This window comes from Monodon monoceros, unplaced genomic scaffold (genome assembly GCF_005190385.1).
Source record: "Monodon monoceros isolate NGI ecotype Baffin Bay Population unplaced genomic scaffold, NGI_Narwhal_1 Super_Scaffold_9, whole genome shotgun sequence".
NCBI lineage: Eukaryota > Metazoa > Chordata > Mammalia > Artiodactyla > Monodontidae > Monodon > Monodon monoceros.
In genome coordinates this window covers 22,640,801-22,659,154 of record NW_021703786.1, presented here as the reverse complement: position 1 = coordinate 22,659,154, position 18,354 = coordinate 22,640,801, and the positions used below count along the sequence as shown (strand labels likewise).

Here is an 18,354-nt window from a genome sequence, read left to right as displayed (position 1 = left end):
TGTCCCAATGACCTGTTGTCTCGGCCCCTCTCAGACCCGCTCCCGGTACCAGAGGGCAGTCCAGACGTTGCCAGGCGGTCTCTCTCAGGCCATGGGGGGGTCGGGGGGTGGTGGCGCAGAGGGGGGTGTTAGAGGCCTCGAGTGATTTTCTGCTGAAGGTCTCTTTCCTGATCTGACTGTTGGGCTGGACTCCAGCAATGGTACGGTTAGACCTCTTGCCCATCCTTACCAGGTGCCCTCCAGCTGAACCCCAGTGCCCACGTAGAACTCCTAGTGGCAAGCCCATCCAGGACCTGGTCCTGGCAGAGTGATGTACAAGAAATATGCAATAAGGTGCTTTCTTGAGCTCTTAGCATACAGGCACTGCTTGGGAAGAGAACAGATTTAAAACCACCTATTAGCAAGTGACCACTGATAAAAGTTTCTGAGTACAGGTTGAAAATGAATACAATAGAATAAGCAGATGGGGATGGGGTGAGGTTTATTGAAAGAGGCTTCTTGGAGAGGAGGGAAGAAGGGGACCACAGTTTACTGAGCATCTTGTTGGGCTTGGAGCTTTGCAGAGGGTCCAATGGCCAGTTTCAAGCCAGGCCTTGGAGGGCAAGCATTCAAATGGGGCATGCACTTTAGGCAAAGGCTGATGGTGGGATCAGTGCAGGGGGCTGAGCTGGGGGGGGGGGGAGAGGTCAGGTGGGAGAAGAAGGGAATGATAAAGACCCTCAGATGCCATTTTGAACATCTAGATTTAACTGATGGACAACCAAGTTGTTTAGCAGTTAGACATGAAGGAAATAGTCCAGTGAAAGAAATTTTACAATGGCGGGTGGGGGAGGGAAGATGGACAAGGAGGCTCAGTGAGATTTTTGCTGGAGTCCAGGTGAGAGGCTCAGAGTCCTGGGTCGGATGTGCCTTTGCCACGCAGAGCCACAATGCCTGCTGGGGGCCTCGTTGGCCACTGTGGCTGGGGGATGGGAGGGCTGCAAGTGTGGCCTCCTGCTGGGGGCAGAGTTGTCCTGGCTGACCCTGTGTGTGGGGGGATAAGCTGTCTGTGGAGGAAAGGTGGGGCTGTTTCTCATGGGCTCAGTGTGTGGGGTGCTGAGCTCTGAGGAGGGATTTGGGCAGTGGGACACTCATTCATTCACTTACTCATACATTTTCCAAGTCCCCACTATGTGCCATGGCCTGTGCTGGCTACAGGTGTTACACAGTGTCCTGCCCTTACAGAGCTGACAGCTAGTAATGGGGACAAATAAGGACACTGCAGCACAGCAAAGCAAGAGCAGTGACAGAGACATCAAACGAGGAGCCTGTGGAGCCTGCGGTCAGAACAGGAAGTGCTTGGGCTCAGCCAGAACTCAAGAAGACCTCTTGAAACCTGGGCAGAGGTAGGATCCATGAAGGTCTCAGCCTATGGGTACAGTCCTTCTGTACCCTGAACCCCTGAATTCTGGGCTCAGATCCTTAATCTAGAGAGAGCCAGTTCCATCTTTTGGCCACCTTCCCACTAGCTCAACTGGAGCTCCTGTGCCTCCCCTCTGTGGTTACTGGCTGTGATGCTACTTCTCCTCAAGGTTTCCCTAATCTCTGACAGGCATTGATTCTCAGCCTCCCCAGCAGCCCCTGGGGCCTCAGTCCAAACTCAATAAGTTCCCATATATTGGGTGTGGCACCCTTGGGTTAGACAGACAACACAAGAAAGAAAGGGTGAGAAGAGGCAGGAGCAGAGGCCTTCCCTCTCTCCTCCTAGGTTTGCCCCTGGAGTACTCATTCCCCAATGTCCTCCTAAAGCTCTCCCTCCCCATCCTCCCCTCCCCCACTGAGCCTGGAAAGGTGCTGTTTGCCCTGTGCTCAATCCCCAGGGCAACAGCCCAGGCAGCAGGTGTGTGTGTTGAACAAGGCCATCTATGGAGCGCAGTGGCTGGAGATGAGCTTTGTTTAAATATTAAAGAAGTCAATCATTAATCAAGCTTCTCTTGGTGCCCAGCTACCCACTCTCTCCATTTGGGAGGGCCTGGACTGGGGCAGGGAGGGCCATGGGGCAGTTTGTAAGGCTACTTGCATCTCAGGCAGCTAACAAGCAGCTTTTGGGGGCTGGGTTATGCAGCCCAACACAGGGCAGGCCAGAGGATCTGCAGAAAGAGGTGCTGGCCAGTATACAGAGCATCGTGCTCATGAACTGGGTGCTGCTGATTTGTACAGGAGTGTCTGGCTCTACCTGAATACATTTTATAAGGGGACTGAAGCAGTGTCCAGTTTCTAACCAGAGCAGATTCTCCTCGGGTACCGCAGTCCCTGTCCAGCCCCACACTTGGGCTCCTGAAGAAAGCATGACTATGAAGAACAAGTTCTGGGCATGAATTGGGGCTGGGGGATGGCTTGGAGGGACAAAGCCCCTGAGTCACTAAAACCATGGTTCCTGAGCCCCCAGGGAAGGAGGTTGGCCTGGAACCCAGGGCGTACATGGAATCACACAGTCACATGGCCTCACATACATGAGTTCACATACACACAGTTACAACTCCGCATGTACCCAGATCTGCCACAGCTGCACCCAATTACAGCTGGGCGCTATGTGTGCAAGCGGTCCCCTCCTCAACCTCACCAACATCCTCTCTGGCTAGGCCACCCTCCTCCTGCCCCCCAGCCTCACCAGTCACACTGGTGTCTAGTCCCAGCTCCACCATTCAGCTCTCATCCACGGGGGCTTCCTGTTGTGCTGTGTGAAAATCCGAATGGTCGGGCCGATGGAGCACAGCATCAGGATGAGGCAGAGGCCCAGCAGCAGCCACTGTTTTTTGACAACTTGGTGGGGCTCCATGGCTATGCCTAGAAAGCAGGCTTTGGGTGGTGACTTGAGTGCACTGGTGTCCCGCGCTCTGGTGTCTTGGGCCAGTGAGCTTTTTTCCAGGATGTACAGCCTGTAGGCCAGCAACAGGACCACCAGTAACATGACAAAGCTCAGGGCCAGCAACACCCACTGCCTAGATTTGGCCTGGGCAGGGTCCAGCTCCAGACCCAGGAGTGCCTCCCTGTCTGTTTCTTTCTCTGTGAAAGACACAGGAATCTTGCCAAGCAGGTGGAACTGGGGAGGGTACCTCACGGTGATCAGAGAGGATCTGACTGCCACGGGCCTTCTCCCTCAGCCTCTGGCGCCCACCTTCCAAGCCAAAGTTGAGGGCCTTGCCTGGGAAGGAGAGTGAGAAAGAGAGCAAAAGGAAGAGAAGGAAGGGATGGTACAGATAGGGCTGTGTACCACATGGCGCCCAGCAGTGGCTCCGTGCAAGGGTCGGGAGGCAAGGTGCCCACCCCGTGCTCAGAAGCCAGCCCGGCAGTCTAGCTGGAGAGTGGGCAAGGAAGCATCTGAGCGAGCTAGTGGCTGGCCAAGGCTGCATCAGGTGCAGACAGGGCTCCACAGCGGAAAGCCAGGTCATAGACGGGCTAGGGGTGAAGGCTGGGCTGGGTAAGGGCTGGCCCAGGGCAGGCTAGGGTAGGGCTTGGGGCTAGAACAGTGGTGGGATTAGGGTCAGATTACCAAACCTTCAAAGGAACAGCTGAAGTCTGGCCAGCCCAGGATGTCCCCACGCCGCACATTCTCGGTGACCAGCCAGTTCAGCAGGGGTCTGAAGTAGGTCATGAGGGCCTTTGTAGACACCTTGGTCTCCCCAGTTATCTTCTGCAGGACCTCTGGCCAGGGCTTGCTGAAGCCCAGCTTTAGGACATCCCTGGGAGAGTGGGTACAGCTGTGAGGCTGTGTGGGGGGATCAGCTGATGCTGCTGGGACCCCTCAGTAGGCCCAACCCTGCCTTTAGGGCTGTGATACCCAGACTCTTCCAACAGAGCTCAGCACAGTGGATAAAATCACAAGCTTTGAAATAACACCAACCTGTGTTTGAGTCCTCTGTGGCTCAGCTGTGGGACCTTGGGCAAGTACTTAACCTTTCTGAACTTCAATTTCCATATCCATAAAATGGAGAAAATAACAGTACCTATCTCCTAGGGTTGTTGTGTTGGCCAAATAAACAGAATTCTCGGAGCATACTAGGTAGGCAATAAATGTTTGCCTAATATTATTATTATTATTACTACTACTGTGATGATTATTGTTCTCCTGGACTCAAATAAGCCTAAAGTCAAGAGGGAAACCTCATGTTTCCCATGAGGTGCTAAGTGTTAGTAGAGAGAGGTCACTCTTCAGTCTCTTCCGGTCTCACGGGGAGCGTTTGGGATGATTTGAGAGATAATAAGCATGGGATGTGTCCTGTGTACTGCCTGCAGCGCTGCAGAAATGTCAGCCCTGTCTCAAGACACACCCAGTGCTTGGTGGCAGGGGGTCTAGCCTTAGGCAGAGGCAGCAGGAGGCGTATGTTGATGCTTCTCAACCTGTTTCCCCTGATCCGACCAGGAGAGAGGTGGGGCTGAGAGACCCAGAAGTCAGAGTGTGGAATCTAGACTAACAGGACCCAGGTTCAGACCCAGCAGTGCTAGCTACGGGCCGCACAACCACAGACAATCAGTTTAACCTCTCTTAGCCTCAGCTTCTTCATCAGTAAAGCCGCGTTCCATTAATACTTGCATTTCACTGTGGTGAGGATTAAGTCACATAATGGCAGCACAGAGGGCTTTGTTTTTTGCGAAGACTTACACATAAGGCTTAACAAACAGCTGGGAAGGAATGAGGTGGGGAAACTAAAGGTCAGAGGATCCTTGGAAGAAACCACTGGGGGGAAATGTAGTTATGAGCCTAGAGAAATGGAGGAGAAAAGTCATCAAGATAGAAAGAAAAAAACAAACAAAGCTAACTTTAAGTTAGAGGATTTTTATCAGATGCCAGGCCCTGGGAAAAAAGAAGGACCTGGTGGGGGAAAAGTTTCAACCACTCAGAGTCTGCCTACTCAGAAATAGTCTTTCAGGCTGGGCGGGACAAGAGGTTTGATGTGGGCAGCACATGAGACTTGCAAGGGTGACAACTGGGCACTGCCTGGAGCCCTCAACTCCAATGTGGCAGCAGCGGGCCCCATGGACAGGGTCAGGCCCTCATGGCTGGCTGGGTGAGGGAGGGGACTTTGGGAATTTGGACCAAGTCCACTTTGACCCTCTCTTCCCAGGAGAGCCAACCCAGAGGCTGTCCCACGGCAATCACATTTAGGAAGATGAGTCAAAAATAGCAAAATCAAGTTTTAAGCTGTGTTAGGCAAAAGAGCAGCCAAGAATCTTGCCCTTCCCCTTCTCCCCTGCAAGCACGTGCCTGCCCCATCCCTCCACAATATGCCTAGTGATGACCGGCAAGGCTTCTACATGCTTGGTGTCAAGTCACACCCTGGGAGCCTTGTGTGCCCTGTGTGGAGTGGGGGAGGGAAGTGATGAGAATGACTGATCTCAAAAGTCCCAGCGACCAAGCAGGATGAAGGCTCAGAGTCAAAAGTGAGTTGATGTTGGGAATTCCCTGACGGTCCAATGGTTAAGACTCCAGGCTTCCACTGCAGGGGGTGAGGGTTCGATTCCTGGTCGGGGAACTAAGATCCCACATGCCACGCGGTGTGGCCAAAATAAGAAAACAACAGAAAACAAAAGTGAGTTGATGTGTAGAAAATGGATGTCTGCTATTCTTTGTACTCCTGCGTTGGGGGTCAGAGATCCCTCTTTGATCCCCTGGCATGACCTCCTCACTCTCTTTACATGTTCGCCAAAGCCCTTTCTTACTGCACCATCTCCTTTCTTGGATTACGGTTATTGATTTATCCTGTGGCCCATTGCCCCCTGCTGGACGCAGGGCAGGCTCGCTGGCACGTGCACAAGTAAATGTTTGCTGAATGAATAAATGATAGGCAGCCAGAAACATGAATGCAGGGAGCAGAGAGGCCTCTTATGTTTCACACATTCAGAGAAGCTCAAACCTGGGCAGTCGACTAGAATAAACTGCTGTAGTACGAAAAGATGGAAAAGCAAGTAGACTAGGCAGACAAGAAGGCATGCAAGGTGTAGCCCTCCTGCAAGCAAAGGCAGGGACCAGTCCTGCAACTCCATCTGGCCTTGTGGTTACTGATGAATGGCATGGTGGAATCACAAATGTGCTCATTAAATTTGCAAAGCATACTAAATTATTGTGGGTAATTATTAGGATACTAAAAAGAGGCTTTGGGGCTTCCCTGGTGGCGCAGTGGTTGAGAGTCCGCCTGCCGATGCAGGGGATGCGGGTTCGTGCCCTGGTCCAGGAAGATCCCACATGCCGCGGAGCAGCTGGGCCCGTGAGCCATGGCCGCTGAGCCTGCGCGTCCGCAGCCTGTGCTCCGCAACGGGAGACGCCACAACATTGAGAGGCCCACGCACCGCAAAAAAAAAAAAAAAAAAAAAAAAACCTCAACATGACCTTGACAGGTTAGGGTAATGGACCTACTGAAATCGGTTGAAACTCAATGGGGAAAAGACCATGTCACTGGGTGGGCCTCACGTCTCAGTGGATGGAGCGCTGATCTTAGGACCAGTGGACTAGGTCAACTTCACCAGACCAGTATCGTTTGACTTATGGAAGCAACAGGGTGAAAGACATTGTGATCTGGAGTCAGTTTGGGCCTCAAAGCATGACTCTGCCACTTCCTAGTTGAGCGATGTGCACTAGGGGATCACATTACCTCTCTTAGCTTTGGTTTCATCATTTACGAAATGTGGATAATAATATCCATTTTGCAAAGTTATGAGCTGCTAACGTGAAACACTGTAAGAGCGCTTGTTAGAGAGCCCAGCCTGTAGCAGTAAATGCTTCCCACCATCAGGTCAGCCTCTCGCCCCACTCCAGGTTTGCTTCAGGACCAGAAAGCAGTGCCACAGAGGCAGGGATGGAAAGGATGGGCTAGATACCAAGTGCAGGAAAAAAGACTGCGGGTAGGGGGTCAAAGTAGACCACAGCTGATCAGAGTGTGCCAAGAGGCTGGTGTGAAAGCCACCTGGATCGGCCTGGGAACTGGGTTCAGACGCTTCCAAGAAAAGATGGAAAAAGCACAGTGCACCTTATCAAATGCTGCTGAGAGGCTAGGCAAGCGACTTGCCAAGAAAGAATACGGGGATTCAGATGGAAGATGGAGGCAGAGGCAGGACTCCAACACTGGGTTCTGATCTGGGACAGTTTGGTTTATTGGCTATGTGAGTGAGTGAGTGAGTGAGTGAGTGAGTGAGAGAGAAAGAGAGAGAGAGAGAGAGAGAGAGAGAGAGAGTGTGTGTGTGTGTCTGTGTGTGTGTGTGTGTGTGTGTTAGCAGGAGGGGCTAAACAGTCTCTCTGACCACAAGCGGCTACACAAGAGGAAATGAGCTTTGATTAACATAGGAGAGACTGCAGTCTGACAGAAGGAAGAACTTCCACTAGAACACAAGCTCTGCTCAGGGGGCCTAGGGTGGCCAGGTGAGAAGAGGGGCCCTGGGGCAGGCTTCCTGCAAGGTGGGGAAGGGGAGCCAAGGACAGGGGAGGGAGGAAGGCACTCACTCCAGGAGCTTCCCAGCCGGCTAGGAGTTATAGAAGTCGCATCAGTGCAGGGGCCCCATGTAGCCTGAGGCCTTGCAGAGTGCTTCATGGAACTGGAACTGGAGCACGAAGCTGAGGAAGTACCTGGGGAGAGAAGGCAAGGCTGGCTAGGGAGGGGTGGCAGAGGTGGGCCTGGGTCAGCAGTCACAGTGGGGTAGGCTGGCCCTGGAGCACTGCAAGGGCTCTCCTTCCTAGCCTTCTGAATCAAACCTATGCTGGCCTCCCTCGTTCCTTCCCTCCTCTCAGGGACATCAGACACGCTTTCCCATCAGCTCTGCCCTCCACGCGGGAGCTGATGTAAAAGCCCAGTGGGTTCAGGGCATGGCCCTCAGAAGGCTGTGCCATCTGATGGGAGGATGTGGGGAGGGGTGCAGGGGGACATTTGGATCCGGTGCCTTCCTGGAAATCCTCAGCCTGGGTCCTATGCCCCCGGCTCCCAACTCGAAGAGCCGGTTCTGCTGGCAGGGCCCAGACCTTTACGGAATGTAGGGCAAGCTGGCAGAGATGTGGAACTTGGCGCCCAGATCAAAGTCATCCTCTGTCCAAGGGACAGTGGGGCACAGGCTCTGGTACTTCAACCTGGGGGCGGGGGGCAAATTGGGGGCTTGATAGTGCCATCCGGTAGCGTTCCCAGAGCCTTTTCCTTCTGAAACATTTGCACAGCTATCAAAGCGACTTGGCATGCAGAGGACACCTAATGCATGTTTACTGATTAAATAAATGAGTTGAAAACACACGGGATTGGGAATCAGAATCAAATAATAACAATAGCGAACACTGAGCACTTCCTCTCTGCAGGAACCGTGCCAAGCTCTTCACACAGACTCACTCAACATTGTCCTGGTTCTGGGGGCACAGGAGGGAATGAGCTAGGCAAGGTCACTGCCTTCATCCTAATGATGGGGGACGGTTGTAGACCAACCAACAAGGTCGTTTCATCTGATAAGAAGTGCCGGGGCTTCCCTGGTGGCGCAGTGGTTGAGAATCTGCCTGCCAATGCAGGGGACACGGGTTCGAGCCCTGGTCTGGGAAGATCCCACATGCTGCGGAGCAACTAGGCCCATGAGCCACAACTACTGAGCCTGCGCGTCTGGAGCCTGTGCTCTGCAATAAGAGAGGCTGCGACAGTGAGAGGCCCGCGCACCGCGATGAAGAGTGGCCCCCACTTGCCGCAACTAGAGAAAGCCCTCGCACAGAAACCAAGACCCAACACAGCCAAAAATAAATAAATAAATATTTAAAAAAAAAAAAAAGTGCCAAGAGGATACCAGGGGATAACAGGGGGTGGGATAAATTGGGAGATTGGGACTGACATATACACACTACTATATATAAAATAGATAACTTCTGAGAACTTGCTGTATAGCACAGAGAACTCTACTCAATACTCTGTAATGGCCTATATGGAAAAGAATCTTAAAAAAAAAAAGAGTGGATATATGTATATATATAACTGATTCACTGTGCTGTCCATCTGAAACTAACACATTTAAGTCAACTATACTCTAATAAAAATAAAAATAAAAAAAGAAGTGCCAAGAAGAAAAGAGAGTAACATCCCTGTGGTATAGTACTACTACTATTCCCATTCTACAGATGAAGAAAACCGAGGCTTAGGGATCAGGGAATTGGTAGCAGGACACAGAACAGTCATGGGCAGACCCTAATAACTTTCATGTTCAGGTCTGGTTTTGACCCTCTGAGCTGTGTGACTATGGGAAAGTTATTGATTGTCACTGAGCCTTGTTGTAAAATGTTGTCTGTGAAATGGGGATAAAATGACCCATCTTTGGGATGAGACAAAGCCTGTGAACAAGCTCATCGTTTCACTGTTGGCCCACTGGAGCCTTGAACTATCCTCTGAGGGAAGTTCCTCTCTCATTGACAGGTTTTTGTTCAAGGACCAGGGAGTTGCCGTCCCTCTCCCTCAACCCCAGGTTTCCATCACTCAGGTGGTGGTGGGCATGGCCGAGAGAGGAAGGAAAAGGTCCTGGGCAGGCACTTCAGATGGCTGGTGGGGGTGCCCTCGGAGGGGGCACAAAGTCAAGACTCTGCCAGTCCCTCCAGTGAGGCCTGGCCCTGTATTCAGGGCGGGGGTGTGAGGGTGAGAAGACAAAGGGAGGGGCGCCCAGCTCTGCCATCCCTGGATGGCGGTGTGACCGCAGGGTGGTCACACCTTCTTCTGTGAATGGCCAACGTAAGGGCCTGGTGCAGAGCTAGCAGGCCCATCAGGGTCGTCTGTCGCAAGCAGACCTGAGCTGGTCAGTCTGAGGCTTAGTGGAGATGGAGAAGCCATAGTCATGGGCAGTTATTACCCAAGCAAACAGCCAGGGGTCAGTGATGGGATGGACACAGGTGCCCCTCACTCAAGACTGATGCTGCCCGACTGCTGGTGGTGCTCCTTCTGTTGCCAGCTCTGCCTGCAGACAGGTCTGGGGATGCTAAGTCAGAGGCAGGTGTGTGTGCGTGTCCAGGTAGCAGGAAAGGGGGCACTGGGCCTGCCCCTGTCCCATGAGGACTCTTTCCACAGGAGGGAAAGATCTCAGCCCCCCAAACACCCCTTCTGCTGGTCCCACTGGTGGGCACAGAAAGGGAGGGGAGGAGCAGGAAGGCCTGCCCGGCAGGCAGTGTCCTGTTCTTGGAGGAGCCCAGGCGCAACGAATGTGCGAGCTTCCCGGGCTCCCAGGATCCCCAGGGGCTGAGAGGACTGCTCAGCTGGTGCTGCACTCGACATGATCCCCCACGACTGCACGCTCGGGCCCCACCCACTTCAGCAGGAACGCTTTTGTCCGGTGACAGCAAACAGCCAACGCCACCCCAGGGCTTCCCCATGGCCCCAGGTCAGCAGCATCTCACTCCCAGCTCTGCCCTCACAGGAGAGGCAGCAGCGCTCTTTGGTAGCAGGTGGTACCCTTGAGGCTGCCCTGAAAGCCCTGGGAAAGCCCACACCAGCGCTGGGCCTGGGCAGTGGGCCCGATCAGCGGTCCTCCCCACCTGAGGTTCCACCACTCCTGGCTGTACACGGCCTTCTCGATGGTGCCGTCAAAGACCTTCCAGCGAAACAGGTCCACCAGGTAGGCGAAGGGGATGAAGGCGATCTTCTCCAGGGCAACGTTCATCAGGAAACTGACCTCCTCTTCTGGGGAAAGTGGGGCTGTTAGGAGGCTGCTCCCAGTTCCCCCTCCCCTCAGCTTTGCCTGGAGAGCCCCAGCTGCAGCCCCAGGCCCAGACTGGCCTCCTATGATCCCCTTGGTCCCCACCACCTTCATCCTGGCGCTGGTGGCTGAGCAGGGCCCTGCTGAGCAGATGCTGATGGGAGGAGGCCGAGAGGGTGATCACCGACCCCACGGCCTCTTCAAAGGCTGGGTTGGCACCTGTGTGGAAGATCACAGAGAGGTTCTTGTACTGCAGGAAGTACTGGATATAGCCCATCTGGTGGAAGGTGGAGAGCAGATCTTCTATGGTCACTTCGGTGCACTTCTTTATCCTAGGGTTAAAGGGCAGGGGTCAAGGAGCATGGGGATGCCCTGGGAGGAGAGATTTCTCCATTCAGGCTCTGTTAAGGGACGGGGGTGGTCGAGCCAGAGACCAGCAGGGCCTTATGCTGTTACTCCAGGCCTCACATCCAAGCAGCGGCCAAGCCCTTTGCTCCCACCCACCTGGCCCACCCCCCCCACCCCCACCCCCCCCCCGCTGCCCTCCTGAGCCAGGCAGACAGGTGGAGAGCGGAAGGAGCAGAGGCAGGGGGTGATGCTGGCCATAGGCTGAGCACCTGAAGTCCTTCCCCTCGTAGAAGTCCCAGGCGGATGCGTGGCACTCCACCTCCCGCCCGTCCGTTGGCCTTTCCATCATGGCATTTTTCCAGAACTCAGGAGGGGTGGAAAGCAACCCCAGGGAGGTGACGAATTTTTCAGCCTCTTGGAACATTTTCTCAGACTTCCACTGCTGTGAGGAAGAGGAAGTGCGTGGGGCCCCACTCAGGGCTGCGGAGTGGGCAGGGGCAGACCGAGGTCGAGCGCTGACCTGGCCTCACATGATCTTCGTGATGTCCTCGGGGGGCTTCTCCGGAAGGGCAGGACCAGGTCTAAGACGTTGACCCAGGACTGAGCCCACATGTTGCCTGGAAGGGGAGGGGGAGGGCTGAGAGGAGGCAGGAGACCGGCTCTCCCCCGACTGAGCGCCTGCTCGCCTGCCTGCTTGGAGGCCTACTCCGCTCGCCCTGCCTCTGCTGCCAGCTGGGGTTTTACCCAGAACGTGGGCTGGGATGGGCCCCCTCGGATCGATGAGCTCGGGCCCGTAGAAGCAATACAGGGCCCGGCGCACGTAGGTGCACGCAGGCGCACGCAGGCGCACGTAGGCGTGCAGGTTCACGTAGAGCGGCTGCAGCTCCTGGAAGAGCTGCTCCAGGTCTTCTTCCAGTGTGTCGGGCTCGTACGTGGACCGCCATAAGGCCCCCACGTCTTTGTAACCTAGGAAAGGGGAGGGGGCTCAGAGGCGCTCACCACCCTTCAGCCTGGCCTGGCTGGCAGGAGACCCAAGCACCTTCTAGGGAAGCCACCTGACCTCCTAGATCCTTAGGGGTCTTCATTTGCCAAACAGGAAAAACACCTCCCAAGGCCACTGTCCGTATTGGATGAGATCAGGGTGGAAAGGCACTTAGCAAAGTACATACTGTGTGCTCTTCCCCTTGCCTGGTTGGATAGGACCTGGGTAAAGCCCTGTTCCGCTCTCACCCACTTCAAGCCCTACCCATCCAGTCCGCCTTCCTTTAGATCCTCCCAAGGACTTCAGGATGCTCTTTTCTTCTTGCTGCCTGGCTCATTCCATCTTTCAGGCCTTGGATAAACGTCAGCGAGGCTTTCCCTGACCACCTAGCTGAAGCAGGGCTCCCCTATTCTCTCTCTGCAGCCCCTTCCTGCTCAGCATTCATCCCGGCGGCAACAACTGGAGATGTGCGTCTGTCCCCCAGCGAACTGTAAGCCCTAGGAGGGTGGGCACCTTCTCTGCCTTTTTACCTATGCACCCTCAGAACCTCCCCAGCACCAGCACACAGTAAGTGCCCCATCACCGCTTGTGGAACCACACAATGAGTGAGCCACCTTGCCCTCCCCAGCGGCAGGGCTCAGGGTTCCCATCTCCAGGTCCTACCACCACCCTTCCCCTCTGCAGGCTCTTTTTCGCCCTTCCCAGCATTGCCCTGAGCCCCACGCAGTACCTGGTCGGCCCCCAGCTGGGCTGGCTGGTACGTGTGGGGTGGGGGAGGGGCTTCACCGTTGAGCTTCGCAGCTGCACGTAGCGCTCGAAGGTGCTGTGGAGCTGGTGACCCATAGCATCCCGCCAGCCCTGCCAGGCCTACAGCAGCTCCCTCTGGTCCCGGGAGGAGGCCGTGACTTCTTGGAGGTCTGTGCCCGGAAAAGGAGCCAAGGTGGGATCCCACTCCAGCGGCGGCCTTCTGCCCTCACCTGCCCCAGGCACCCACTCTCCCCGCCCCCGCCAACAGGGCAGTTGGGACCAGGAGGAGGGTGGGAGTCTAGAAGCTCCTGGAAGGGGCTGGTGCTGAGACTCTGGGGTTGGTCGGGATGGGCTGGGGTGCTCCTCAGGCTCCAGGGGCAGGCAGGGCCCCTCATTCAGGCACACCTGGGTCATGCTGTATGTGGTCTCCATGTGGGCCACAATCTGGTTGTACTGGGGGGACGGGTGTCACCCAGGGCAGGCCGGTACCTGTGGGCCCACCCCTGGTACTAGCCCCACCAGCCTGGAGAGGCAGGCCTGGCCAAGGCATCTTCCCGCCAGTCTCTGCTTCCCTCCTCCTCCAGAGGAAGCTCTGGCCCTGCCTGCCAACCTCCCTCCTGCCCCCGGCGGCTCCCCGCCAGGCAGCCCACCCACCCTGGAGACCTGGGGGCCTGTCCTCACCTCCCGGAGCTCCTCCTTGGGCAGGACCGCCCTGTCCAAGTTCTGCAGCTTACTCAACATGCGCTTCACGGCTGGGTCCTGGAAGCTGGCGATCTTAAACAGGAGGGCCCGCGTGCCAAAAGTACAGCGCGTGCTGGGACCGCTCCACGTCCTTGTCCAGCTGGAAGGAGGGTCACTGTGTTTGTCATGTGAGGCTGAGGGAGAGTGTCAGGGTCTCACAGCCCCCCAACCTCCTCCCAAGCCCCACTATTTTTTTAAAGATTTTTTTTTTTGATGTGGACCATTTTTAAAGTCTTCATTGAATTTGTTACAATATTGCTCTGTTTTGGTTCTGGCCGCCAGGCACGTGGGATCATAGCTCCCCGACCAGGGATTGAACCCGCACCCCCTGCATTGGAAGGCGAAGTCCTAACCACTGGACTGCCAGGGAAGTCCCCCAAAGCCCACTTTAAGGGTTTGGAATCATTGAAAATTTGCTAAGAGGGAGAAGGGAGGGAGCCTGGTCCTTAAAAGCAAGCAGGGGATATCTACAAGGGGAAAGAAACAAGAGACTCTTACTTAGAGATCTTTAGGGCTACCAAGAGGCCTGGAGCTTACAGTCTGTTTTGACATGTACTTTGGGGCTTCCCTTTTTCCTCTAGCTCTGGAAAGGGGGCAAAAAAGTGTGGTTTCCCCCCCATTCCCCCACCGAGACCCCTGAGAAGAGCAAGGGGAGAAGGGGCTGGGGTGGAAGTGGTACCACACCATCTCCCCGCGATTCTTCTTGGCGATGTTGGTGACATAGTTCCAGGTGGCCTCCATGAACTGGTTCCACACAACTTGGGCTGTACGCTCATAAAACTGCAGGAAGGCCTTTGCCACGGCCTCATTGTAGAGCTTGTCTGCGGAGAAGGAGACGGGTATAATGCCCCATCTACCTTCTGGTCCAACTGTCCCCATTTTACAGGTGAGGAGACTGAGGTCCAGAATGGTCTAGCCATACAACCTGATTCACACAGCTAGTCAGTGGCAGAGCCAAGAGGAGAACCAGGGCTCTTGACTTCTACACCAGAGCTTGTCTCACTCTACTCGGTCACTTCTCCCTGGCACTGGAGCCACCCTTGGCCATGACCAGGGATTGATGCGTCTCCTCCCTCCACAGGTTGAGATTACCTCTGAGCAGGTGGGTGGGAGGATGGATGGATGGAAGGAAATGACACCTCCGGGTCTCTGGACCCTGGAAGCACAGTTGTCTCTCCGTGTTCTTCTGACTTGACCTCCTATGTTCATATTTTTGGCCTTTTTCTCTCTTGTGGGATGTATGACCATCCCAGGGCTGTGCAGGACCCTTCCTCCCTTTCCCTGTTCTTACACCTGCTTCCCCAGGGAGAGCCTCATACTATCAGTTTGCTGTCAGGAGGAGGCACGGAAGGTAGAGGACCATCTACTATGATAAAAATAGTACTTTTTGGTTGTTGTTAACTATTGTCATCATGCTATACATTACATCCTCAGGACTTATCTTGTAACTAGAAGTTTACACTTTTTGACTGCCTTCACCCATTTCACCCACCCTCCCACCCTTGCCTCTGGCAATCACCAATCTATAAGTTCAGTTCAGTTTTGGGGTGTTTTTTTGTTTTTTAGATTCCTCATATAAGTGAGATCATATAGTATTTGTCTTTGTCTGACCTCTTTCACTTAGCATAATGCTCTGAAGTTCCATTCATGTTGTTGCCTTCTTTTACATGGCTAAATAGTATTCTTGTGTGTGTGTGTGTGTGTGTGTGTGTGTATGTGTGTGTATTACATTTTCAGTGTCCATCAATGGACACTCAGGTTGTTTCCGTATCTTGGCTATTGTAAATAATGCTGCAATGAACATGGGGGTACAGATGTCAAGATACTGGTTTCATTTCCTTTGGATACATACCTGAAGTGGAACTGCTGTATCATATGGTAATTCTGTTTTTAATTTTTTGAGGAACCTCCATACTGTTTTCCAAGTGGCTGCACCAATTTACATTCCCACCAACAGCGCACAAGGGTTTCTTTTTCTTCATATCCTTGCCCACACTTATTTGTCTTTTTGATAATAGCCATTCTCAGAGGTGTGAGGTGATATCTCACTGTGGTTTTGATTTGCATTTTCATGATTAGTGATGATTAGTGATGTTGTGCACATTTTCATGTACTTTTGGCCATCCATATGTCTTCTCTGGAAAAAAAGTCTATCAGATCCTTGCCCACTTTTTTTTTTTTTTTTTTTTTTTGCGGTACGTGGGCCTCTCACTGTTGTGGCCTCTCCCATCGCGGAGCACAGGCTCCGGACGCGCAGGCCCAGCGGCCATGGCTCACGGGCCCAGCCGCTCCGCGTCATGTGGGATCTTCCCGGACCGGGGCACGAACCCATGTCCCCTGCATCGGCAGGCAGACTCTCAACCACTGTGCCACCAGGGAAGCCCCTTTGCCCACTTTTTAATCAAATTGTTTTTGTTGTTGTTATTGAGCTGTATTAGTTCTTTATATATGTTGAATATTTAACCCCTTATCAGATATATGATTTGCAAATATTTTCTGCAAGTCTGGGGGTTGCCTTTTCATTTTGTTGATGGCTTCTTTTGCTGTGCATGAGCTTTCTAGTTTGATGTAGACCCACTTGTTGATTTCTGCTTTTGTTGCCTTTGCTTTTGGTGTCAAATCCAAAAAATTCATTACCAAGACTGATATCTAGGAGCTTACCTCCTATATTTTCTTCTAGGAGTTTTATGGTTTCAGGCTTTACATTCAAGTCTTTAATCTATTTTGAGTTAATTTTTGTCTATGGTGTAAGATAAGGGTCCAGTTTCATTCTTTTGCAATGTGGCTGTCCAGCTTTCCCAGCACCATTTATTGAAGACATTATCCTTTCCCCATAAATATATTGTCATAAATATATTGTCATAAATATATTGACCATATAAGCATGGGTTTATTTCTGGGCTCTCTATTCTGTTCTATTGATCTACGTGTCTGTTTTTTTTTTTTTTTTTACATGTCTGTTTTTATGCCAATACCATAATGTTCTGATTACTATAGCTTTGTAATAAAGTTTGTAATAAAGTTTGAAATCTGGAAGTGTGATGCCTCCAGCTTTGTTCTTCTTTCTCAAGATTGCTTTGTCTATTTGGGGTCAAAACATAGTATTTTTAAAAATGCAAAATACAGAGCTGAGATGGAAAGCAAGAAAAGGGACTCTTCAGATGCCTGGGAGACAAGGAGGGCTCATGCAGCAGTGAGTGGGGGCCCATGTGGTAAATCAAAGTTCATCCATGCCCAAAGGGCTGCAGCATTGGTGCCTGCCTGGGGACAGCCAGTCATAGTGGAAGTACTGCCTACATCAAGGGAGCCAGCAGATGGCTTCTTTTCTAAGGGAGCCCTGCAAGAAGCAACCATGAAACCGACCCGGAGGACATCTTCACAACCTGGTGTTGCATGGGAAGGGTCCCCCTGCAGAAGGCTGTCCCACTGAAGATGGCTCATAGGTCAAGATTTCCATGTAAAAGAGGAAGTCCAATGCAGTCGGTGTTAATAATGATCGCCAGCCCCCACTGAGCATTTCCCAGGGGCAAGGGACCCTTTGAGGGCTTTCAGGACATGAATCCTCCCAACAAACCCATGAGGTAGGTACTGTGATCAACTCCCCCAGTTTACAGACGAGGAAAATGGGCACAAAGAGGTTGAGGAACTTGCTCATAGTTACATAGCTAGCAAATAGTGCAGGTGGGACTCAAATCCACATAGTTTGACTCCAGAGTCTGTGCTAAACTACAGACACAGGCATGGATTAGACCACACCTGAGGAAGGGCAGGTGTTAGAGCAATCTGAAAGGGACTTAAAATCTGGGTTTTACGCCATCTACAAAAATTAACTCAAAATGGATTACAGACCTAAACATAAGAACTAAGACTATAAAACTCTTTGAAGAAATCACAGGGGAAAACTTCATGACATTGGATTTGGCAATGATTTCTTGGATATGATACCAGAAGCTCAGGCAACAAAAGAAAAAAACAGACAAGTTGGACCTCATTAAAGTTAAGAGTTTTTGCACATCAAAGGACACTAACAACAGAGTAAAAAGGCAAGCTACAGAACTGGAGAAAATATTTGCGAATCATAGACCTGATAAGTGATTAATATCCAGAATATAGGAAGAGCTCCCCAAACTCAGCAGTGAACAAACAAACAACCCAGTCCAAACATGGGCAAAGGACTTGAATGGACATCTCTCTAAAGATGATATATAAATGGATAATAAGCACTTGAAAAGATTCTCAATATCACTAATCATTAGGGAAACACAAATCAAAACCATGAGATACCACTAGGATGGATATTACAAAGAAACAAACAAAAAACCCCAGAAAACATCAAGTGATGGCCAACACGTACAGAAATTGGAACCCTCGTGCACTGCTGGTGGGACTATAAAATGGCTCAGGCACTGTGGAAAACAGCGTAGAATTACCATATGATCCAGGAATTTCAATTTGGGGTGTATACTCAAAAGAAGTCAGAGACTTGAACAGATGTGGTGATGGTTGCACAACAATTGAATATACTCAATGCCATTTTTAACTGTACACTTAAATATGGTTAATGGGACTTCCCTGGTGGCGCAGTGGTTAAGAATCCGCCTGCCAAAGCAGGCGACGTGGGTTCAAGCCCTGGTCCAGGAAGATCCCACATGCCGCGGAGCAACTAAGCCTGTGCGCCACAACTACTGAAGCCCGCGTGCCTAAAGCCCGTGCTCTGCAACAAAGAGTAGCCCCCACTCGCCACAACTAGAGAAAGCCTGCACAGCACAACAACGAAGACCCAATGCAGCCAAAAATAAATTAAAAATAAAAAAAAGGTTAAAATGGTAAATGTTATGTATATGTTACAACAGTTTAAAAAAAAGGTC

At 52.3% G+C, this 18,354-nt stretch overlaps 1 protein-coding gene across 1 annotated transcript; it reads right to left on the bottom strand.

Annotated features, from left to right (window-relative positions):
* Window positions 1-2,665: 2,665 nt before the first annotated feature.
* Window positions 2,666-17,141, bottom strand: LOC114889523 (angiotensin-converting enzyme-like protein Ace3). Its single transcript, XM_029212882.1, is given in 16 exon segments — window positions 2,666-3,045; window positions 3,538-3,722; window positions 7,475-7,597; window positions 7,994-8,092; window positions 10,508-10,652; window positions 10,777-11,000; window positions 11,286-11,458; window positions 11,537-11,583; window positions 11,586-11,633; window positions 11,761-11,982; window positions 12,760-12,918; window positions 13,114-13,198; window positions 13,427-13,546; window positions 13,548-13,586; window positions 14,171-14,307; window positions 17,099-17,141. Coding segments are annotated over 16 exon segments (2,229 nt in total).
* Between the last annotated feature and the right edge of the window lie 1,213 nt (window positions 17,142-18,354).